Source organism: Tiliqua scincoides, chromosome 1, assembly GCF_035046505.1.
Source record: "Tiliqua scincoides isolate rTilSci1 chromosome 1, rTilSci1.hap2, whole genome shotgun sequence".
Taxonomy (NCBI): Eukaryota; Metazoa; Chordata; class Lepidosauria; order Squamata; family Scincidae; genus Tiliqua; species Tiliqua scincoides.
This window is the reverse complement of record NC_089821.1, coordinates 72,813,698-72,838,961: the sequence shown is the minus strand read 5'-3', so window position 1 is coordinate 72,838,961 and position 25,264 is coordinate 72,813,698. Positions and strand designations below refer to the sequence as shown.

At 41.8% G+C, this 25,264-nt stretch overlaps 1 protein-coding gene across 1 annotated transcript in view; it reads left to right on the top strand.

Annotated features, from left to right (window-relative positions):
* ARPC2 (actin related protein 2/3 complex subunit 2) overlaps positions 1 to 21,432 on the top strand; it is a 33,770-nt gene extending 12,338 nt beyond the window's left edge. Inside the window, exons 2-10 of the mRNA XM_066611656.1 lie at positions 1,622 to 1,656; positions 2,599 to 2,711; positions 8,153 to 8,198; positions 8,825 to 9,011; positions 10,045 to 10,138; positions 12,301 to 12,427; positions 17,780 to 17,880; positions 19,640 to 19,740; positions 20,977 to 21,432. Coding sequence (XP_066467753.1) covers positions 1,622 to 1,656; positions 2,599 to 2,711; positions 8,153 to 8,198; positions 8,825 to 9,011; positions 10,045 to 10,138; positions 12,301 to 12,427; positions 17,780 to 17,880; positions 19,640 to 19,740; positions 20,977 to 21,001 — 829 coding nt within the window. The 3' untranslated portion in view covers positions 21,002 to 21,432. The remainder of the gene's footprint in view (positions 1 to 1,621; positions 1,657 to 2,598; positions 2,712 to 8,152; positions 8,199 to 8,824; positions 9,012 to 10,044; positions 10,139 to 12,300; positions 12,428 to 17,779; positions 17,881 to 19,639; positions 19,741 to 20,976) is intronic.
* Positions 21,433 to 25,264: the final 3,832 nt, after the last annotated feature.

Below are 25,264 nucleotides of genomic sequence, written 5' to 3'. Positions count from 1 at the left end.
ACTGCATGGAAAGACAAGGGAAGAGTTATGAAGACAGAAAGGGGTGCAAAAGAGTCTGATGGCTAGATGAATGTAAATGGAGTTCACCTTCTGATCTGTGTTGATAACCAGTGATTAATTTGAGAGCATGTGGTAATTGCCCTTTACATCAGGGTAGAAAGTTAAAATAATCTTCTTGCAAGCTCTAGCTGGTAGGGAAGGTATAAAAAGTTATCTGCAGATAACTGGAAGCAGTTTCAGCTATGTGAAGCTAACCATGCAATATGTATGTATGTTTGGTTTAGTGCTCTGTTGCATCCATTATCCTCTTCTCTGATAGGAGCTTGCTAGAAAATCTCAGAAAGATTGGCACCTTATATTGTCTTTGTGTGAAGAATGAGAAAAGTGTCAAAACAGAAAGGGACAAGTCTTAGTCCTTTTTAGAATTTTCTGTTTTCTTGGACACAGTTTATGAAACTGTTGCACTTCATAAAGTCTAGCTAGAATAAAGACACCTGAGTCACCTGCACCCTTGCATACTGCTATACTGAATAAACAAAAGTAGCTTAGAAGCCAAGTTTGATGTTTGCCACATGAAGCTCTCTTAAGTTGCTTGTGCTTCTGAATAAGTACTAGGCAGAGATTCGTTCAGTCTGAACAAAAGCTTGTTTGAAGGGCCTATTCACAAAGATTGGAGGAAGAGCCAATACCTGGAAGTTTCCTAGATTTTAAAATGGTAGATCCCATATCCACAGATTCACTTATCTGTGAAGGCCCAGGCCTCCCAATGCAAGGCATTAAAAACATCACTTTTGGGTTTGGGGGGGGGGGGCTGTTCCATTCACTTTACAGTTACTACTGCCAGTACCATTTGTGGCTCTACATAATACCTGAAATGTCCACTATTAAACCAGAGCGCATAGAGAGAAGGAAAAGTTGTGGAAGCTTCTGTTGACTCTCATAATAGCAAAATGTATAGGTCAGCATTATAATTGGGGCCTTCTGTTCATTTGGGTATCGCAGGCAAGTGGGCTCTTCAATTTGAAAGCCAGCGGTATGGCTAATGTATTATCACTATCCTTACAGTAACTGTACCTATGGTAGAAAGCAAATGAATTAAAAGCAGATCTAATTATGCAGGGAATAGACAGAGTGGGTAGTGGGATGTTCTTTTCTCTTTCAGGCAGCACCACCACTCATTAACATTGAGTGTTGGGAGAGTTAGGACAGACAAAAGAAAATATTTATTTACTCATTGTGTAATTAGTTTGTGAAACTCCTTGCCACAGGATGGCATATGGCCTGAATGCCTTTAAAAGGGGATTGGACAAAATTTCTGGAGGAAAAGTCCATTGTAGGTTACAAGCTATGATGGGTATGTGCAACCTCCTAATTTTAGAAGTAGGCTACCTCAGAATGCCAGATGCAAGGGAGGGCACTAAGATGCAGGTCTCTTGTTGTCTTAGTGCTCCCTGAGTGGTCTGGTGGGCCACTGTGAGATACAGGAAGCTGGACTGGATGGGCCTTTGGCCTGACCCAGCAGGGCTCTTTTTATGTTCTTATGACCTTCCTCTGTTTGTGATTAAGTGTATCCCAGCTTCTGTAAATTCTCATTCTGACTGATGATTGTTTTGTTTTCCAGAAGCAAACCTGAGGCTGTAGAAGTGACATTTGCAGGTAAATGGCATTGCTCTAAACACCTTTGGGTAAAGGGTGGGGAGGTAAATGAAATGCAAATTGTCTGTGTCCACACTTTGTCATCATTTGACTATTATCATGCAGGCTTCTGAACTATACAAATGAAGTCCTTGTTCTGGGTTTTAACTGTTGGTTAAACTGTTGGTGCTAATATACTGAGTTATGGCAACCAGTCAGTGCTTTTATAGCCTACTCAGTGTAGTTTGTTCTGCCACAAAGCAGGCTTTTAAAGTTGGGGTCTGTAAGCTAATAATATCTTATTTATATTTCATCTAATCTTAATCCTTTTAGCAGTTAGTGTTTTGGAAGGAGTGTGTATCTCAGAGAAGAGTCCTTGGTTCTGATTCCTATTTGGTCTTGGCTTCACTTGGTGACTTTGATAGTGATCGTCATCACCCTGTACTGCTGTGGCAAGGGTAGGGGCTGAATTTGGAACGAGGATGACTTATTCACCAACAGTGAAGCAGAGTTCTGCTGAATATTGGGAGTAGCTGCTTCAGTGTAGTGGTTGACAGAAGCCAGACCTCTGTAAAAGTCTTTTCTTACTTGGCTAGATATCTCATTGTACTTCTTGTGGTTTTGAAATTGGGTGATTCACCTTGTATGCATTCTCAGACTCCTCTAATATAGCTGGGTTCCAAGAGACACCTGTGGGATTGGATGTTGTCTAAGACAAACTTTAATTCTAGGGCAGTTGCTTTGATGAATTCTGTTTTATAGCTCTCTCTGACAACATTGTGCTGGTTTTTTTAACACATTTAATAATTTCGTTTAATACTGGTCCATTGTTACTATAGCAGTAACTTGAAAATCATAAATTCTTTCTATTTGTCGCAGTACTGTATTAGAACACTTCATCCCCCAACACAAAACTAGGCTGAGAACACTAGTGTTTCTTATTCTTCAAACCTTTCTTTCTAGATTTCGATGGAGTCCTTTACCACATTTCCAATCCTAATGGAGATAAAACAAAAGTTATGGTCAGTATTTCGCTGAAATTCTACAAAGAACTCCAGGAACATGGTGCTGATGAGGTAAGAATGGACGCATGTTAGGGTCTTTATCCTGAACTTCTGATGGGTATCTCAACATATCTTGATTTCTCATGTCTGTACCTGGTCAACCAGTTCTGTAATGTGTGAAGTCCTTCTTCTGCCTAAGACCTGTCCATTGAACCATGTTAAGAATCATTGTGAAGTTGATTGCTTTCTCCGTCTGAAGTCATTGATCTCATAATATTTACCTAATGGTTTGTAAGAGGGTTGAATGTTTTAACAGCGTACAACCAAGGATGCATTCCAATCAGCAGGTGTATGTTTTTTGTAAAATCTACTACTGGTTCCTGTAAGTAGATAGCACAGATTGCACTTAACCAAGTAGTTAACCCAAAAAATGTTTTGGTGTACAAGAAAGCATTTGATCTTTAACAAGTGCAGCTTAAATTGGAATTAATAAAAGGCATTGGTAAATTACCTACTGGCCCTTATCTCTTAGAACTGAAATGATTCAATGTGCTGATTTTAATTACATAACCTTAAATTGTGTAGGTCCAGCATTGTCTCAAGGAGCAGTCCCTCTTCTGACCTACTACAGATCCCACCTCTTCATATTGTAAGAACAGGGAGTGCTTCAGGCAGCACTTTCTTCATGACAGAATGCAACTGGGGACATCATATTCCCATACCTATTTGGAAATGTTTCTGTTCTGTCAGTCCTTTGGAAGTTCAGCAGTTGCTGATGTCTGCTGACTCTATGGTGGTGGTATGGTGTTTTTTTTTACTTCTAGTTTGATGGGAAGGGTTTATTATGAACTGCCTTTCTCTCATCTCAGCTTAGGAAGTTGATCTAGACATTTTTGAATAATTTGGTATGGTGTTCCTTCACTTAGGAAGCTGCCCTATACAACATTATTGGTCCATCGAGCTCAGTAATGTCTATGCTGACTGGCAGGAGCTCTCCAGGATTTCATGCAGTTAGCCCTACTCAGAGATAGAACCAGTACGTGGGTTTTACCACTAATCTATAGTCCCATCCCCTGGGCATGGCAGCTTGCTAATCCATCTTTTCTTGATGGATCGATTTATTTGTAACTTAGCTGTAGTTTCCTTAAGTGACACCTGCTAGTCGAATAATGCATTCCATGCTTGAAACTGTAATCTGCAGAATGGAGATATGCGTATGATGACCATACACCAATAGATTACTATCATTGATAGAGTGAACATCATTTTGAAGAAACAAGTGAAAGTTGACATTGCCTTGGCTCCAGTTCCAATTAATAAATCTCTCATTCTGTCAATAAGGTAAAAATTAGACCAAAGCTCTCCAGACTCCGGCCTTTGGGCCAGATCTAGCGCCCTGTCTAATCCCTTCCCTGTGTGAACAATCCTTACTGTTCTGCAGGGCAGCCTCCTTTCCTCACCGCCAATCTCTCCCGAGCTGCACTTCGGCTCACCGCTTCTGGGTTCTGTTGCACTAGCAGTCACTGTGCCCAGACTGCTGGGCAGACATGGCTGGCCAGGGCACAGTTTGGGGAAGATTGGTGGTGGGCAATGGAGGCTCTCCGGTGGAACAGTAAGTTCTGTTTGTGCCAGGGACATCTTTCCCGGTGCACAGCACTCCCTGGTTTGGAGACTGTTAATTTTTAGACCAAGGTGACAAGCCATTTTCTTCACTCTTGGCTGGGACACTGTAGTTAAAGGCTTTAGGCTCTGCAATTGAAACCTGTAGTGTGTGTTATGGACAGTCATTGGGGAAAGTAGTCTGTGCTGTTTTTGTCTAGAAGTCCTCTTAAAGCAATCTCTTTCCACTTGCACCTATTTGCAGTCTGCAAGGTCTTTCTCTGCCTCTGCAGCTGAATGTGTGTGAAGTGGCAAGTTTGGTTCATGTTGAGCAGCAGGTTTCTTGCAGGGAGCCATTTATGGTAAAAAGAAGAGGCTTCCCTGTGCCTTGTGGTTGAATCTTGCTGCAGAAAGTGTGACTCAGTTCCTGAAATGGTTTCAAATGTTGCATGACTAAATGGGGTTCATACTGCACTACACAGCAAGAGCACATCCTGCAGTTGGTATGGAGTATAAGTAGAAAATGAAGGAAACATTTCATGACATTACTTGAATGCTTACAGATGCATTGGAGAAGAGTGATGGCTTAAAAAGCCAGGAAGCTGATGTGTAAAACTTTTAAAATTCTGATGTCTGCTTTGTCCATAAAAAAGCAGTTTGGAAAGGATGTGCTTATTGAGTTGAAAAGGGGTGGATGAGTATGAGAGAGAGCTGTTTGCCTTTCTGGCTGCCATTTGCCTGTTCCAAATTTCTTTGCCCTGGTGAGATTCCAGTCATGTTTATCCTCAAGTGTGTCTGGAACCTAACAAAATGTGGGGACTGTTTGGAAGAGGCATATTTTGGAGCAGAAAAATCAGGGGAATCTGTTTCTCCATCCTGACTTGCCTCTTTAAAGCTGCTTTTCTATCAGCAAAGTGTCTGTCTTTGTTTTAAAATGCACGTTGTGTAGAATGCCTAGTTTGGCCCTAAGTGTGTCTGGCTTTCTGGCCATGAAAAATCAGTGATGTAGCCATGAAAAATTAGAGTTGTAGAGAAACCAGAGCTGCATTAGACAAATGGTTCTATTCCTTTTTAATGTGGTGCTTTGAAAGAGCATAGAGTAATCTGTGCATAAAGACCCATTGCTGCTGCTGCTATGCCAAGATGCAACAGGGATGCCCAAGAGCTGGCTGTTCGTTGCCTCTTCCTTTTCTCTTCCTAACATAGCCATTGTTGCCGCCTCACTTATCTCTGCGGAGTTACTTTTTGTTCTCCCACTGCTGGCACTGAAGTTTTGTGGCCATGCAGTGTGCTACTGTAATATTCTTTCTCTCCCTCCCCCCTCCCCCAGCATTGACTGACTTGATGCTTGCAACTGCAGTACTTGCCATCACTGCCCTCCTGGCACAGCAGTATGATTATCTAAGGCAGAATGCTACTGGAAGCAGAGAAATGGAGAAAGGGATTTTTTTCTGTGGGGTCAGAGGGAGAGGAGAACTGTCTCGAGCAGGGGTCTCCAAACCCCAGCCTGGGGGCCAGATGTGGCCCACGGTAAGCCTCTTGTCCCCTGAAAGCCCCTGGACCACTTTGCTGAACACGACTGAAACTATGCTCTGGTTGCATCTGGAGGGTGTTCTCAGGGCCAGAGAGTTTGAATGAATGAGCCCATTCATTCATTCATACATACATCTAAGTTCCATCTCTTATTTATTTATATAAATTTTATATTTAAATTTTTTTTTGGCCCTCAAAACCGTGCCAGACATTTGATGTGGCCCTCTGGCCAAAAAGTTTGGAGACCCCTGGTCTAGAACACTGGCTGCATAGGACCAGCCTTGGGTTAATCAAAAAACATTTTACTAAAGTGTTGCCTTCATTTATTAACAGTGGATTTTGCCCATCGCTGATGGCTCATGTTAGCATCATGCTTCTTCTGGACAGACTGATTAAGTTTAAAATGTTTCATAATGCCTATTCGATTCTTCCTTTCCAAGAACCACTCTCTACCCATTAAGAGTCTTCAACTATATGATGTTTATTTGAATATTAGTCTGTGACTGACAGAATTGGAGGATTCTATCACTCAGAGGTCAGATGGGGTCAGGAAACAGATTCAAAATAAAACACGCTATGCTCTGTTCCACTTCACTTGCAGCCCAGTTCATTTTCTTGTAGGATGGGGTGGCATGCAAGAGCCAGAGATTTATACTGGTTGAATTTTTGTCCTTGCACAGAAAAATCTTTAGTACTGGGACTGATCAGCCATGCCATGTTTCCTGCCTTGTGCAATGTTTGTAATGTAGAGAAACTCAGGAGGCTGAAACTTGCCTGATAGGATAGCAACATGTTTAAGAAGAACATTCAAAGATTCTGCCTTCCAGAAAAGCCTCTGTTTACACATACATGTCATTTTCTTATGATGTTGGCAGTAAGTCTCAGTGGATTTAACATGGGACAGACATACGCTTTCCATGAGCAACTTTGTGATAGACATGTTCCCCTCTAAGTCCCACCTTGCAAGCTGTAGTGGGAGTGCTTGTTCAGTTCTGGTCCTCATCCTGTTTGCCCACATGCTGTCTGGATCTTGGTGTAATTAGAAGTGTAACTTTGGTCAGACTAAACCAGTGCAGAGCAGAGTGGCTGTGTTTATATTTTGTGTGAGACTTGGGGGCAAGCCACAAGTTTTGAATAGACATTCCAGTCAGTAGTGTGCAATCCACATATACGCGCATTCTTTTTTGTTATAATAAATAAAGAAATACACAGAGTTGACAGTAAAATAACTTCAGTAACCTCATTTTGGCCAAGGCAAGACATCAGTGTTCCCCTGAGTCTAGTAGTTTTTCCACCAAAATCCAGTCTGGGCTTAGATTGCTCCCTTCCAGGTTTATTGAAAGCTTAGATTGCTCCCTTCCAGGTTTATTGGAAGCCTGTATGTACAACTCAATTATACTGAGATAATAATCCCTGAATTCATTGGGCATCTGTCTTTCGTGGACAAAAATGGAAATGAATTAAATCCAGAAACTCTGCCGAGGTATATGGTTCTAGAGTTGTTCTTCTTTCCTTGTTTGCAGCATTATGTCCACAACAGCAAACTTGTTATCTGTATGAAATGTATAACCTCTTGGGAAAGGTGTACTGCCCTGCAAATGACCCTAAGATAACAGCAGGGGTGTGGTATGACTGAAATATGGTGAAGTTCTTTGTGTGAGGTGGCTATCCTAGAATATAATCAAGGAAAGAGGAGCTCAATTTCATGTTCCCAGGTCTTCGAGAATGGAAAGTGCTAAAAATGGTGTCATCATTTATACCAAGTTATATAGTTTGGAAGACTATATTACATCCTTGTCTTCTGCTTCTTAGAGCATGTTAAAACAATATTGGCAGAGGCAACATTGTAGAAATCATACAGATTTTATGGCAAGTGGTTCATCATGGATCTAGTTGTAGTAGCTGTTCACCAGCCTGCTTCACCTCCCACCTCCCTTTAGTGGTATGGCTAGTTTTTGAAAGTAGGAGGGGGCGATATTCTTAAACAAGCTGAAATTTCAAGTCCTGTTAGCTCAACGGTAAACTGACAGGCTGTTGAATGAGGACCATAGCTAGTGAGACTTGAATATCTACTCGATTGTGACATGAACAATGCTGAAATTGGTACCCCAGCAAAGCACAGCCACAAAGGTGCAACACTGTTGAATTATGCTGTTGGGCTTCACTTGTGCAATAAATCTCCCTGTATTTTGTAGTATCATTGCCCCTGCAATTGCAGCTTATTTGGGGGCTTCTGGAAAACTGCCATGCACATCAGGAGTGTGTAGAATGCAGGTTAGGGCTTTTAAGAATACTGCAATGCATGAATGAAAGGAAAATGTTTAAAGAACCAGTTGGGAAGAAATATTAAACCTGACAGCATTTCTGTCTCTCTTTCCTAGTTGTTGAAAAGAGTGTATGGGAACTTCTTGGTAACTCCAGAATCTGGTAAGCCTCAATATAATTTATATTCTAATACGTGCTCAGTATGCAGTTCCAGCATAATTACTCCCTGCTTTTCAAAAAGAGAAATTACCATCAACATTATCAAGCCAGCTCGCAGTTGAGATCTTCTTGTCACAGTGCTATTTTAACACACACACACACACACACACACACACACACACACACACACACACACACACACACACACACCCCCTATATTCCACACAGAGGGCTAAGAACATCAGAGCTATATTTCTCAGCAGCATAAACTATGATTCTGGATCCACCCCCAAGCAAGCCCCCGCTCCTTTAGTTAGGCATTCTTTGTTCTATGTAGAGAGACTGACAGGCACTCAGAGGCCCCAGAAAACCATGGTTACCTGTGACACTGCTACTTCCCACTCATTTGTTATAAAACACAGGGATAGGAACTGTTCTGAGTTGGAGGACGGAACTGGCCTTGAATGTTTAATATATTTAAAATTGATTTGAAGGTCTTGCCATTGGAGACCTGGGAAGAAGTAACTTATGAATAATTGATCTAATGGTGTACTGCTTTTTTCAGAAGCAATCCACCAACGTCTGATCAGAGGGGAAGTTTGTGAAAATATATTATTTACCTGTTCTAGGTTACAATGTCTCTTTGCTGTATGACTTGGAGAACCTTCCTGCTGTCAAAGACTCCATTGTGCATCAAGCAGGCATGCTGAAACGCAACTGCTTTGCTTCGGTCTTCGAGAAATATTTTAAGTTCCAAGAGGAGGGAAAGGATGGCGAGAAGAGAGCAGTCATTCATTACCGGGATGATGAGACAATGTAAGAGAGAACTGGTCTTCCATCTCTTGTATCTTGACATTGGCTTCTACACCCTGGGGTCTAGATATATCCAAAACTTTCTGTGTTTAGCTCTACAGTGTTTAGCTCTACACTTATTAACCATCACTACTAGGTATATGTTGGTGTATAGCACAAGTTAAGCAATTGCTCATAAATGAGAGTTGTATTGGGAGCATCTGTTTTGCAAATGGCACGGGTCAGGCCAGCATACACAGGTGTGCGCAGTGAGACTTCTAGGAACATAGGGAGCTTATAGTAAGTCAGGTCATTGGTCCATCTAGCTCAGTATTATCAACATTGACTGATAGTGACTCGCTAAGGGTTCAGGCAGGACATTTTTTCTCTTCGACCTGAAAGGGGTAGAATTCAGGGGTTGAATCTGACACTGTTTGAGACCTTTTACATGCGAAGCTGATGCTGTTCCACAGAGCTCTGATCTGCTCCTTTAACATGTATAATGTATATATCAGGGGTGGCCAAACTGTGGCTTGCAAGCCACGTGTGGCTCTTCAGCATATAATGTGTGGCTCTTGGAAATACGTTGGCTGAGCTCCTTGTTGCATCATAATATAAAAGGTAAATAAGATTTTTAAGCTTTATAATGAACTGCGTATAAACTGAGAGCCCAAAGGATTAAAACATAAGTCTAATGTTCATGGTGAGTAAATATATTTAAGAATTTAAATACGTGCAATCCAAACTGTGCCCTAGGCCGGTGCAAGTCCCTTGATTATCTTTCTTTCATGTGCTCAGGGGGAAGGGAGGGATTGCTTGCCTTGGAAAGAAGCTGTTCTAAGTGCCTGGAGAGAGAATGATTGATGGATTGTCAACTGGCTGCCCTCTCTTGAGGCTATTGTTAAACAACTTTTTAATTTAAAGGGCGCTTCTCATCATGTTGAGATAAAATTTCGGGTGAAAACCCTGTGGATAATTAGATTATACCTGTATTCCTGTGTGTTCTCACCACTGAAAATCTGGAACTGGAGCTTTTTTTCCCCTTATCCTCTTCTAGGTATGTTGAATCAAAGAAGGACCGTGTTACAGTTGTTTTCAGCACGGTATTTAAGGATGATGATGATGTAGTCATTGGAAAAGTTTTCATGCAGGTATGATTTTTTTTTTACAGTTCTATACAGGTTGAAAAATAAGTCTCTCTGTGTTCAGTAGAACATACTCTTTACTAAGTGTATGTTTGTAGAATTGCAACCTCAACAGATTATGGCTGGATGTTTGAGTACCACTTTTCTGCTGTTGCCTTTGAACTGTGGCCATTTTCCCAGCAGATAGGGAGATCAGATGTCACTGCTAGTAACTTTGGGCATTCATGCTTCCAAGAGATAGGAATAGTTACTTTAGAGTTAAATAAAAGTAGGACTTTATTTGGTCAAAGCCAAAGGTTAAGACTCACCACCTGTTTTTGCAGGGGTTCAACCCTGAACACAGATATTTATATACACCCTGTGCATGTTCAAGAGCTCTGAACACATGCAGAGTGTATTCCTTACCATTGAGTAACTACAATATCCCCATATATTAGGCATTATAATATCATATAGCTGTGGTTCTATAAATACTTGAATCTTGGAATGCCTTTATAGAAGTTTGAGCTTGTTTATCATTTTAATGCCAATAAAGGTTTATTAATACTAGAAGTTTGAGCACTGACCTAAAGGTGAAAGTCAGTAGAGCAAAGGGAACAGAAGGAAGAAACTAATAAGAAGAAAGATGTATAAAAGCAAGAGCATGGAACTGTTTGAATATTAGAGCTATTAAAGTGGGAAAGGAAATAGCTATAGAGAGAAATTCCATGGTATGAATGATGAATACTAAATTGGAGATGACATTTCAAACTGAAGGCTTAAGAGTGGGAGTAGGGAGTTCAAAAACTTCAGCATAACAGTAGCTTTATTTACCAAGAGATAGTAAATAAACAAGCTGAATATGGAGAATGCATGTACTTAAAATATCCCAAAGCCACAGGAGTTTCTCGTCTGACTTGCATCAGCTTGCTTCCGCTGTTCTGTTACATGGTGTGACATGTTTAATTTCCCTAAACTTCTCTTTGCATGACAAAAACTTTGTCTTGAACTAGTTGATCATACTTTTGAGGTAGGGAAGCATTTTTAAACCTTTATACACCTTTACATTATGAGGTATAAAGACAAAGCAGAGAGTGGGTATAAAGAATCAGCAGCAGCAGAATACCATAATCCTAAATATATGTACTCAGGAGTCACATTAATTTCAGTGGTACATAATATAGGAGCTTGGTTCCACATTTATTTCAAATATTCCATTTCTGTCCAGACATGCAAATTTTAGAACATATAATAAACACCCTTATTCAGAAGCTGGGAATTGCCTGCTACAGATTTTTACAGATCTTTGATTAGAGAGCTATAACATTTTAGTCTACTTCTACAAGCCTGCTGTGTGTAGGCCGCGCTGCATAGACTCACTCACCATAAACTGGTCACTATGCCTATTTACAGTATAGATGCAATTTGAAGTATTAAGATGCTTGGAATATCTCAAACAATAAACCCAGGTTCTCGTGAACCAAAAACTGGGAGACATTTATAGAGCTTTTGGAACACTGCAAAATGTACGTTCCTTTTTATCAAGGGGATCTTAAATGCTCAGTCTGTTGATCCCAGACAAAGCAGTACATACCTTGGTAATGTTACAGATAAGTTTAGTTGTAATGAACTAAGGTCCAAATTCAGTTTTCATCCAGCATATATTTAATAAGTTACTACTCATACCCTGTGTTTAGCCAAGCATTTCTTGAAATGATTTTGTGCACTGATAAGAGTTTGATCTTGGCAACAAATGATATAGCTGCAAAGCACCTGATCTATGAGATACATAGTAACCCTTTGAGGCACTAGCTCTTAGCGACTTGTTTTACAAATTTTGGTTTCTGTTTCTTGCTTCTGGTGGAGTTATCCCATATCTCTGCATTTCTTTTTTGGATTTGCTGGTAAAAATGCTGAGACTTTGCTCTAATTACCCACAAATGTTACATTAGTCACATGTGACTACTTTTGAGGGATAATTCTTCAAGTTAATAATTATAAAATTTTGATTCCAGGTTAAAATATGATGTAAGTTCAAAAGCGTTAGGCATTGTGTGGAGGGAATTGGAAATCCTTGACACTGGGTACTGTGTTCCCTGAAATGAAGTATGTCTGGCCAGGCTCAGAGAGGCGGTACCTTCTCTTTTGCTTGTCTGATTAATATGAGGTTTTGTAATTTATCCTTCCAGGAGTTTAAGGAGGGTCGTCGTGCCAGCCACACGGCTCCCCAGGTGCTCTTCAGCCACAGGGAACCCCCCTTAGAGCTAAAAGATACAGATGCTGCAGTAGGAGATAACATTGGATATATCACTTTTGGTAAGTGGGTACACTTCTCAGCTGTGACTGGGCCAAATGTGAAAGGGCCATTTTTTCTTTAGAAATCCTGTTAACCTGATAATGCACAGCACTGTTCTACAAAGTAGATCCCAGCAAAGTAATGGAAATAGTTCTTCCTTTAGTTCACTTGTGGGTGATGTGGATCACCAGCTTGCTCTTGGAGCTTTAATGGGGGAAACTTGGTTAATTTGTGGGGTCAGGAAAAAAATGGTTTAAGGTCCCATAACTGTGGAGAGAGAGAGATGTTAGCTGTATATGCCAGAAATCAGAATTTGAAGCGCTCTGACTGCTTATTTGTGGTTTGTAAGTGTCATGGTTTCTAACCCATTGCACTATCTTTAAGAGCTGATTCAAGGACAAGGTAAAAAAAATTGCAGAATAAATGTGCCTACTGCTGACTGCATCCATCATTTTTGGCAAACAGTATGGAAAACGTAATGTGCTACCAAACTATGCAGATAACCTATAGCCCTCTGTCTTGCAACATTTGCAGTGTATCCCTTAGGCCAGTGGTTCTCAAACTCCCAGGGAGCGGGAGATTCTCAAATTCCTTGTGATTCTCAAATGCCTTGCGGGGGAGCGGGAAGGCAGCAGGGTGATCCCCAGGATCGTCTCGCTAAGGGGGGCACAGGGGCTGGCATGCTCTTACCAGTCCCTGCAGCAGCCTCCCGGGGCTGCAGGGAGCCCTGTGCGATCTTCCGCAGGGGCTCCCTGAGCTTCAGAAAACGAAAGCAGAGCGATTGTGCCCCACCTCCGGTTTGCAATTGGAAACCGGAGGTGGGGTGCTATCACTCCACTTTTGTTTTCTAAAGCTCGGGGAGCCCTGCGGAACGTCGCGCAGGGCTCCCCACACTCCCAGGAGGCTGCTACAGGGACTGGTAAGTGCATGCCAGCCTCTGCACTCCGCTTAGTTACACAATCCTGGGGATCACGTTGCTGCCTTCCCCCACCCCTTAAGGGGGCAGAGTCCAGGGCCCTCAGGCTGGGGCACTGCAGTGCCCCAGTTTGAGAACCACTGCAATAGGCTAAGCACTCTGCCTATTAATTAATGTCTTGGTTCTAAAGGATGACATGGATTTTGAATCACTTTTTCATAAAAACTGTAATCTTGTCTGTTAGGTGTCTGCATTTGAACTAGCAATGTCAGAGGTTTCGTGTCATTGAAGAGGTGTAGGCTGTGACCCTACTAGGGTTTGGTTTTCTCGGATTTTAACCTATTCAGCAGCAGTCGTAGTACTGTAAAAGGCAGATTATGCACTGACTATATTGGGTCACTGCATTTATTTGGGATATCCATGCATGTTTACATGGCATGCCAGCAGAGCAATGTATGCAAATGACTGGAGCTTTTGAGCCAAGATTTTTGGTTCCTGGCCATTCTATTTGAGACAGTTCAAATGCAGCATGACCTTGCAGAATGCAGTAATTGCTGTTACATTTGTCAGGGGCAGAGAGAGAGAGAGAGAGAGAGAGAGAGAGAGAGAGAGAGAGAGAGAGAGAGAGAGAGCCGACTCTCTACCGACTGAGTAACCTCTTGACTTGTGACATTGTGACTGTTGATCTGATTATCCTTCCTGTCTTGTTTCTCAAGATGATAAAATAAATTGGGCGTGTTTCCTGCCTTCAAAATTACTTAGTCTGAAAATAGCAAAGAGAAAAAGATTAATAATCTTATAATGGACATAGCCCATTGAACACATCTTAAATAGCTAGAATTTAGAGGGAACCAAACGTACAATTGTCAATGGAAATAAAACTCACTCTCTGAGTTTTTTAGCGTATCTTCACGGGGTGTCTGGTTTTAAAGGGCTGGTTTATACAGCTCATCCACATGTGGATTGTATACCCAATGGATTGTAGAAACAAACTGGACGCATGCATGCCCACTGCATGTGCATAAGGAATTTGGATGATCTGAGGTTTTCACTTATGCCTCCATGCATGAGTACACAATGATAGTTGGTTCATTACAGGAACATGCTGATTGGACTGATAGTCCAGTACTCAGTTTTTCATTTCCTGTGTGCAACCCTGAGACTTGGCCTGTGTGAATTGGCCCTAAGACATTATGCAGTCCAAGAACTCTGGATCTTTGTGTTTCTCACCTGTGGATCCAAGGCAGGAAGCATTTGCTGCAAAACATTATCTAATGAGTGACTCTTCAGCATGACTGTTAGAAGGAGAGGATCTGTTAGTGATGGTTACTATATTTGTGAGGAGATGCTCTGTTCACCTACTTTTACATTAATTGTTAAAACCTTTAATTCTCCATAATCCAGATCCATGATCCTAGGAGTTCTTCAATACGTGTTGTGCATATTTTTTCAAATACAGTTGGCCCTCATCTGATGCTCACTTTACATGTGTGCAATTCAAGTATACTTGCTTAGCCAAAAAAAGAAAGATGGGCAAAAAGCAGTTTAAGTAGTGCAGGCTATTCTACCGACCATTCCACGTACTGAGTATGTGCCCTGGAGTGAGCCTGAAATGGGAGAATGAAGCTGCTGTTCCCTAAGTTGTCTCAGTGCCTGTGAGTCCCTTGCAAATTTAGCTCTTAAAGAAATAGTTTGAACTGTTTAGATTTAATATAGTTTTGACTATACACAATTTTGGCTTAACATGCTAGCCTTGGAATGTAACCCTCATGTAAGATGCAGGGCAACTCTATTAAACGTTCTGGCTGCAAAATCCAAACTGTTCTGAGATTTGCCTGCAGAATACACACAGCCTTGGCTATACTACTCTTGTGTTATTTCCCAGCAGATGGGAGTTAGGTCAGGCCTCATGATGCTGTTGAAATACATCCATGAAAAAGTAGATTCCTGCTTGCTCTAAAGTGCAGCAGTAAACAGAAGACATTGCTGGTGGTTTTACTGTTCTCCAAAACCAGTCTGGGTATTTCTTCTTATTCATCTCCTGAGCCAATAACCAATCAGCACAATTGTCATCTAGGAACAGGAGTGGGAAGTTTTGCCCAGATACTTATTGTGTTACTGGCAGCACTTGGCTGTAGAATGCTGAGATCTGCCTTCCCTTGAAAGCTGCCTCTCTTTCCACCAAGACAAAAGGCAGTTACCTTCTCTTAGATGCTTGATGTCTTTAGAAGATCATATTAATGTGGAAAATAGCCAGAGCTGGTCTATGAAGGTTATTAGAAACAGAGGAGACAACTGCATAGTCTGATAATCAAGGGGCATTTCAACACAAAGTATTTGGTTATGGATAAAATCAATATTAAATAACATCTTTGCGCATCAACTCTTTTGAGGATTGTTTCCTGGCTTTGGATCAATTAGAATATTGCAGCCCTAGATGATGACAGGCCATATAATACCTCTCTTCTTTAAGATGATTGGGTACCTGTTATGGCTCAGTGTTCAATTTCTCTAACTGCCTGAAAGGAATAAGATGGATGAAAATATGGACAGACTACTTGGAGGACTGAGATTGACCCCCTTGCCCACTAGACTTACGTAAGATGATCAGGGTAGGACTGACTGATTGAATAATGTAGGTTGTTAAGCATTCCTGAGAGATGGGGAAGTGCTGGGTGTCTTAAGGAGGATGTTGTAACCCTCTTTTGAAAAAGTCCTCTCTAAACCCCATTACCCTTGAAAATTACTGGCCAGTCTCAAATTTACCATTCTTGTGCAAAGTTATTGAATGGGTAGTGGCAATCCAACTCCCAAGTTTTTCTGAATGTTGATTTTCTAGTTCCACGTCTGTCTGGTTTTGGTGCCAAGAGTCTTGGTTGTTCTGATAGACCAACCTGGGAGCTAGACAGGGAAATGCTTCCATGTTTCTGCTGGATCTCTCAGTGGTATCATCCATGGTATCCTTTTGGATCATCTGGCTGGGTGAGACACCCTGTAGTCCTGATTGTGCCTGTCAGTTAGGTCCCAGAAAGTGATGTTGGGGGATTGCTGCTCAGTCTCTTAGCTATTGAACTATGAGGTCCCACAGGGTTCCATTTTGTCCCCCTGCTAGCATCTGTAATATTAACAATAATTATAAACCACTTTTAAACTAAAGTTTACATACCAAAATAAATGAAAAGATAGTTTGCTGTTTCAGAAGGGCTTAACAAACTAAAACAGATGCAGAAGAGGTGTGGGCAGACAGCTATGGAGAAGCTGCTGTGTTGGGTTGAATAGGAACAGTTGCTCCCCCCCCCCCGCTACATATAAGAGAAACACTACTTGGAAAGGTATGTCTTTGCTCAGTCAGCAGGGGTGAACATGAAGGTCTATATGAAGTTGTTGTGGGAGGTCATCTGGAGGTGTGTGTGTGTAGCTGACACCCAGCTCTCTCACTGTTGTTTTCAGCTGGTACCAAGGGGGCTATGCAAGCTCTGGTAGCTGTGAAGGAGTGGATGTGAGCTAATCTGAGAAAGACACAAGTTCTGTCAATCAGTGAACCAATTCAGGAAAGGGTTTACAACCCATTGTAGATGGAGTTGTGCTCCCCCTGAGGAATCAGGCTCACACCTTTGGGCAGAAGTTCCTAAATTGGGCCATTAAGATGTCCCAGCCAGGGAAGCCCAGTCTCTATCCCTGGGGCTATGGTGAAGGCAGTAATGTGCTTGTAACAGTTGTGCCACTGCTGGAGACAAAAGGTTTTTTTTTACTTAGCCCTGGCAGCATCAGCCCTCCAGAGGGGCGAAGAGCCTGTGGACCTCCCTGCAGGGCTCCCCAAGCTTCAGAACAGCTAAAATATCCAATCATGGCCTACTTCCATTTTTAGTGGTGGCATCCATGTTCTGGAATGCCCATTAGGCCTGATTGGCCTCAACGCCCCCTCCCCCCTTAAGCTTTTTGTTGTTTGGTCTGCTGGCTGCTTGTTTTTCTCCACTGGTTTAAATTACTGGTGTTCTCTCCCTGATTTTAAATTTGTTTTACACTATTTGTTTTAAAAATAGCTTTTTTTGGAATATTCTAAGTTGCTTTGATGATCTCTTGAGTGGAACCAAAAGACAGCAAGTAAATCTTCTAATCTAAATAAATGTCAAGATGGTGATTAATGAAAAGTTCTACCAAAGAGTATTCTGAGAAGATCTTTCAGCTGTCATCTGTCTTATACAGGTTAGAAGTCTTGGGCTAGCAGCGTTGGGATATGTTGCTTTCAGAGAGAATGCCCTCCAGACATGGACTGTGAGAGGCTTAGCCCTAAGGTGTAGTATGGGAAGGGTACTCCTGTCATCTCCCTTGACAATTGTCTGTTTTCATTTTGGTTTTGCACATGCTGTAGAAATGAGTGTGTGGCACAGGAGTGGCGGAGTCTATAGTGCCTTGTAGTGCTTGATAGAATAAACACTATACCTTGTCTTTGCAGTGCTGTTCCCCCGCCACACTAATGCTGCTGCCAGGGACAACACCATCAATTTGATCCACACATTCCGGGACTACCTGCACTATCACATCAAATGTTCCAAGGTACAAGGACATCAGTAAAGGATCCGACTGACTTTCAGTTTTGTTCAGGAGTCCAGTGTAGTTCAGATACTCGTATGTGAGAAGATTTTCTATGCAGGACTTCTTCATATACATGCCATCACATTATTATGCTTAACATCAATGAGGAACTCCTTTTTTCCAGTTTCAGGTGTTTATCACTATCCCAAACATCTTAGCCTGGTTGACCAGGGAGAGAGACAACATGAGAGGTGTATCTCGATGAGCTGTGCAAAAAACTTGTATTTCGTCAGTGAGAAATGAACTTTTGAACAACAAGGGATAAAAAGTGGTACACAGTGATGTTGGGGAATACCATGCAGGCTGCAACTTATGCCAACTTATTCCTGTTCACATGTTGCAGTTGAATGTGAATACAATTAGTATACAGTGTCCCCATGGCTGATCTGCACCATTATTCACATGTTCCCTCCAATTATGCCTACAGCAGTACTCATAATCAGTACTCGACATTACAAAAGTTATGACAATTTGAAAAAATGAATTCACATAATTGTTCATATGAAACTGTATTTATGTACAGACCCCTGTATGTTCGTACAATTAATATGTGAATAACCCTTATATTTACCAGATTGTGCAAAACAAAATAACTGCCACTATGGTGGCAACAGTTATGAATACTGTTTAAACTAACCATTCCTTTGTGTGTGCAATTCTGTTTCCATGTGTCACATCAATGGAAACCAGAATTAGGAGTTTTGCAGCAATCTGTGTACAGTGGTGCCTCGCATAACGAAATTAATCCGTTCTGCGAGTCCTTTCGTTATGCGAGTTTTTCGTTTTGCGAAGCGCATTTTCCCATAGGAATGCATTGAAATTTAATTAATGCGTTCCTATGGGCAAGAAAAGTCAGAACAAAGTCAAATTTGGTTTACAAAGTGTTTATTAAGTGCTCTTTAAAGGCATACATACTGTACAGAGGATTTCAAAAACGGGGGGGATGCTGAGTGGGGAGCTTGAAGGCTGTAATCCTGTGCACACTTTCCTGGGAGTAAGCACAATGGGACTTACTTCTGAGGAGACATGCACAGGATTGTGCTCTAAGCGGGGGAGGACAGAGCAGCTGCACTCAATTGCTTGCTTTTGCAGTGATCATGGGGGGGAAACGTGAAGGAAATGGGGCAGTGAGAGGGTGAATGAGCAATGGGGGGGATGCTGAGTGGGGAGTTTGAAGGCTGTAATCCTGTGCAAACTTTCCTGGGAGCAAGCACAATGGGACTTACTTACATAAAGATCCGCCCCTTACTAGGGTGAATGGGATCATAAACTGGCATGAAGATCCCCTCTTAAGTCAAACCAAAACAAAACAAAAAAAAATTCGTTTTGCGAAGCACGGGTCATAAAAATTCGTTGTGCGAGTTACCAAACTTCGCAAAACACTTTCATTCTGCAAGTTTTTCGCTGCGCGGGGCATTCGTTATGCAAGGTACCACTGTATATAAGTGTCCCTTTCTCCTTTTATATGTGTTCAGTCTGGCAGATAAAGAAATGGGAGCGGCCGACTAGGTCAAGAGCTACATTTGGATTGTCATAGACTGCTTATCTATTATAGATAACAGATTTATGTTGAATCTGTTCAGTCAGTGTTCTATATCCTTAGCAGGTGTTTATGTGCACAGGTCATTGATAGCTGAAATTTTAGAGTGGACAATTAGGGGTTTGAAATTCAAACCATTAAGTTATACCTCAAGCTGCCTTTTTGGTTTCTCAAATGCAGGCTTATATTCACACGCGCATGAGGGCAAAAACATCAGACTTCCTCAAAGTGCTGAACCGTGCCCGGCCAGATGCAGAAAAGAAGGAAATGAAAACAATCACGTGAGTGTCAGCTTTTTTTGCTTTGCTTGAGACCTGTGCAGTATATCACTTGATGAGATTCAGGCCAGGTTAACTCGTATATATTCTGTGAAGAGTAAGTTTTTTTACTCAGTATAAATGACAATAATTCGGATTAGTGAGGACTGCATCAGACTACCCATATGCATTCCTTTTGCTCCCAGGCATTAGTTGGCCCATTTCACCAGTGGCTGTAAGCCAGCTTTGTCTGAACATAAGAACAGCCCCACTGGATCAGGCCATAGGCCCATCTAGTCCAGCTTCCTGTATCTCACAGCGGCCCACCAAATGCCCCAGGGAGCACACCAGATAACAAGAGACCTCATCCTGGTGCCCTCCCTTGTCATCCTGGTGCCCTCCCAGGTGTCTGATTAGGTTTCCTGCTGACCCAGGTTGTCCAAACAGTCTATACATTTGGTCATTGCCTTACTCACACTTTACAGTAGTTAGGGATGTTAGGGAGCCAAACTGGGGGAAAGTAGGGTACTGACAGCTTTAGGGAGCCATTCAAGAGTTGTGACTCTAGAAGTTTGTTTCATAGCAGAGAACAGTAACTGTTATGGTATTAGAGTACAAAATCTAGCACCAGAATCTGCCCTCTTAGTCAAACATTCCTCTCACGCTGAAGGCAAGATTTCATTGATGAAAGTTGTAAATTTTTTCTGAGAGAGAAATATGTTGTAGGGCTGGGGAGTGGCTAGAATGGTTTCTGAAGCCAGGAAACTTGACTGTAGTGGTAATCTGCAAAATAGATATTTGCAGAAAATAAACTGCATACAAGGAACCATCTTTTTGTATTTTTTAATATATGTAAGCCACTTTTGTTACGTTCTGTATGAATAAACTTAATCCTGAATCCTGGGTTTAGGATTTTTCGTATTGGTGGTTCTAGATGAGATATTGTTCTAAAAGGGCAGTAAGTAGGCAGAGTTAGGAAAGAAAAGTTATAAAGCATGATTATGTGATCATAGTGTGTGTGTTTATTTACTGAAAACATTTTGTACCCTTTCTCTGTGGCCTGTAGGCACCTTCAGGCACCTTACAATTGATTTTTAAAAATCAGCTCTAGTTGCAGTTCACAACAAAAAGCCATAACCATACTGCCTGGCCACCATCACTCTCCTGGAAAACAGAATGAAAAAGCTGTCTTTACACAATATCTGAAACAGGATAGGGTACCAGAACCATCCTAATGGTTTCCTTCCGAATTGTTGACAGGGGGAAGACCTTTGCATCCCGTTAACACCTGAGGCGAGGTGGAATCAGACATCTGTGGCAGAAGGCTGGAGCACTTGCTACCTGATAATCGTAGCTTTTTAACGTTGCACCTCTCTGGGCTCTAAGGAAATAAATCCAATCGGGTTCTGTTTTCTACACATGTTTGGGAAGTGATCTGCGGAATCGAGCTGTGCTTGCAAGGACTTAATAGTTCAAACAAAAAACAAACCTTAAAATTCCATTTTGATCAACCTTACTTTACTTTCCTTTTTTCCCCCTTCCCTTTTTCAAGCTGTTTTGCTTTGCAATATGTTTACTGGTAATGAGTTGCAGTATTTCTTATGAGAATAATGCAATATTAACATTTTTCTTCTGAGTATTTTGAGTTCACAACTCCTGTATCTGAAGAAATATTGTTGGGGTTCATTAATAAAGGAGATCTTTCTATCTTACCAATCATGACTTCGGTGTCTTCAGTAAGAACATAAAAACAGCCCCACTGGATCAGGCCATAGGCCCGTTTAGTCCAGCTTCCTGTATCTCACAGCAGCCCACCAAATGCCCCAGGGAGCACACCAGATAACAAGAGACCTGCATCCTGGTGCCCTCCCTTGCATCTGGCATTCTGACATAGCCCATTTCTAAAATCAGGAGGTTGCACATACACATCATGGCTTGTAACCCATAATGGATTTTTCCTCCAGAAACTTGTCTAATCCCCTTTTAAAGGCATCCAGGCCAGATGCCGTCACCACATCCTGCGGCAAGGAGTTCCACAGACCGACCACACGCTGAGTAAAGAAATATTTTCTTTTGTCTGTCCTAACTCTCCCAACACTCAATTTTAGTGGATGTCGCCTGGTTCTGGTGTTATAATAATAATAATAATAAAACTTTATTTTTATCCCGCCCTTCTCCCAAAAAGGGACCCAGGGCGGCTAACAACATATAAAACAAATTAAAACATAATTTCACAGATAAAAACATATTAAAAAACACATTAGCAGAACCCATAAAAACAGTAGTCAGAAGAGTCAGAATAAAAGAGCATAAAACAGCAGTTCTTAGAGGAATCGGGCCTGTAAAAAAGCAACTAAAAGATATATAAAAGATGTTAAAAAGGCCAGAACGTCAGAAGGCTTGGTTAAACAACAAGGTCTTCAGGCCTCGCCGAAAGGACTCAAGAGAGGGAGCCATTCTCAAGTCAAGGGGAAGGGAGTTCCACAACGTTGGTGCCACTACTGAGAAGGCCCTATTTCTTGCCGCCGCCCCACGTACCTCCTTAGGCGGCGGCACTTGTAAAAAGGCCTTCTCTGATGACCTGAGAGGACGAGCCGGATTGTGAGAGTGTAAAGATTTGAGTTATTAATTATGCTGCACATATTGGAAAAGGTGTATGAGAGGATATCAAAACCAATGTTAATAGTGTGTAATGTAAAATACCAATGAGGCAGGCTGAGTCCATTGCCAAAGGTGGCAGACTGACACTGCAGGGGGAAGAAAAAAGGTGATGGGTGCACAGCAGCAGACTGAACTGGCATACAGTTGGAGGCAAGGCTCTCTTGGGGGGGCACAACTGGGGTGAGGTAGGCCCAGCAATGATTTCCAGAGTGTGTGCACCCACCCCCACAAACAGCAGGACTTGGGAGCAACAATTGTTGAGAGCAGAGCAACCTAGCAGCAGCAGCAAGAGGGGGACAAAAACAGGTAGCTGAATCAGATTGGGCGGCTCTTCAGGAGCAGAAGAGATATGTTTTTATTGTTAAAAATTCAATTTTTCACATTTATTTCCCAGCATTTCTCCAAGGAGTTCATGGTAAGTGTACATGACTTCTCTCCAGTGCCATTTTGGTAAGCTATTCCCATCATTTATTTTAGGTAAGTCATTGCTCCATAGACAGGTTTAAAATAGCTTGGCCTTACTCATGGGCTGGCCAGCTGCAATTCTTATGTATCCAGATTTGAGTGAGTGAGAAGCCTCACTATTGCTTTATACTGTACATGCAACATTTGCTAACAACCCAATTTGGAACAAAAAACCCTTGACCTTTGCTGAGATTAAGTGAACACTCAAATATATTCTTAGTTTCCTTTTTGAAATTGGAGCTTGTCTTTTTTTTATAAATGATTCTGCATTGGTTTTTACATAAAATGTGCTATTTAGGTCAGGGGTGCACAAACCCTGGCCCGACAGCCATTGTGGCCCCCCAATTTGGCCCGTCAGACTGTTGGAGTCACAACCACCAGACGTGAGCTGTGGGTTGAGTTAGAGCAGGGGTGTCCAAAGTTTGTGGCAGGAGGGCCACATTGTCTCTCTGACACTGTGTCGGGAGCTGGGGAAAAAAGAGTTCATTTACATTTAAAATTTGAACAAATTTACATAAGTTTACGTAAATGAATATATTAAAGATGAACTTATATGAATGAATGAAGGTCTTTCAATAGCTCAAGGCCTATAAAAGGCCTTGCACAAAGCAAGTCTGGCCTTTGCTGCCACTACTGCATCACAGACGTGAAACAAGAAGCAGAGGAGGGAGCCCTCATCCCACAGCTCACATAAGAGGTCAAACAGTTGCCCTCATGCTGAATGCAGTTGCGTCTGGCCAGTGTGGGCTCCAACAAATATCCGGAGGGCCAGAGGCTCATTGGAGACTGAGGGCCGCATTGAGAGGCCTTAAGGGTCGCAAATGGCCCCCGGGCCGGGGTTTGGGCACCCCTGAGTTGCACCAAGGCCTTTTATAGTCTCCATGTGTTTTCTGTTTTTTCCTGAGTATTATTTTAACCACCCCATCATTGCCTCTGAACAATTTATGACTCTGTGTATTTCTGGCTTGGTCTGTATGTTTTCACTGTGCAAGAGGTTTGTGGCAAGCAGTTCATAGTTCTCATGTGGTTCTACATGCCTGTATTATAGTTCTCATGTGTATTATAAATAAGTTCAGTAAAATTCATTTGTTCATACAAGTGTTTAATCCATTTTTAAAACCAGCAAAGCTATGTGTAGAATTTACAAGCAGAGAAGGTTTGCAAAGATTGTGTTCTGATAATGCCTCAAAAGTAATTTTGATACTTTTAGTTTTGGTTCAGTGTACAACTCAAGCCTGTGTAAATCTAGTTTTTACAATGCCTTGTTCAAGCCTATGTGCACTGATGTGAGAGAGTAAAATCTAGTGGATATGGACAATGTGTTTGACTAGGATCTGGAGACCTGAGTTCAAATCCTAATGTGGCTATGAAGCTTACTGGTTGATCTTGGCCTGCTCACCAACTTTCAGCACAACCTACCTCAGAGGTAGGTAGGTTGTGAAGATGAAGTGAGAAGATGCCCCAAGTTCCTTAGGCTGAAGCCCTGAACCTTTCTAGAGCTAGCAACACCCCTGCCGAACTTAGTGGTGTTGTCTGAAATCTGTGTGCCACTGCTGATTTGGCTACAGAACCTGGAGTCACCAGGCTTGTCTTTAACATCAGGCAACAACGTGTCTTGGGCTGATCCTGAAAAATACCCAAGTACTTCTGTAGATCCTTTTCATCAAACAAATACTTGACAGGTGTTCTCTAAAAACAGTAAGCTGTCCCTTTGAAGGGGAGGGGCACATTCAACCAGGGACATTGAAAATAAACATTTTTGGACTGTAATCCAAGAATCCCATCAACTGTTCTGTGTAGCACCTCTATACTAGTGTTTGAGGGACTTAATTCCATCACATGTCCAATCTACCTGTCATCTTGTTAAATATGGAGATGCCATATGCAATTGCTGAGATCATCTTTGTTAACTCTCTGCCTAACCCCTAGAAGCACAAACTGGGAACAGGCCTAGGCGAGAAGAGAACTTCCACCTGATAAAGGCAATGGCACTACTCTCCCCTTTGAGAGCTTATGGAGATTTGAAATGTGGTTTGACATTTGACTCTGTTCTGCTGAAGTTCAAGTAGTTAACAAACTTCTCATTGATTTATCTAACGCACATCCTTCAGCAACGGGAAACCTATTTGGCTGTGCATACTTCCACTGTAGTGCAGAACTAACTTGTTCTGTTTTGAAGGGGCAGTATTGAGTTTCTTGCAAGATCTTTCTTTGGGAATTAAATAAATGTGCACTTCTTTGGTTGAAGTAGGTGCTAAATGGAGCTCAGGGCTCAGTCTTGGTAAGATCAGGAAGCATGAGCAGATAGCTGCATCTATAGTCTTGGAGTGCTTGCAGCCTTCAATGGGCAATTTAGAGTTGCTTTTCAATATTAAGCAAAGTACCCAAGACAAGATGGTTGGAGCTGTTAATTGTTTATTTC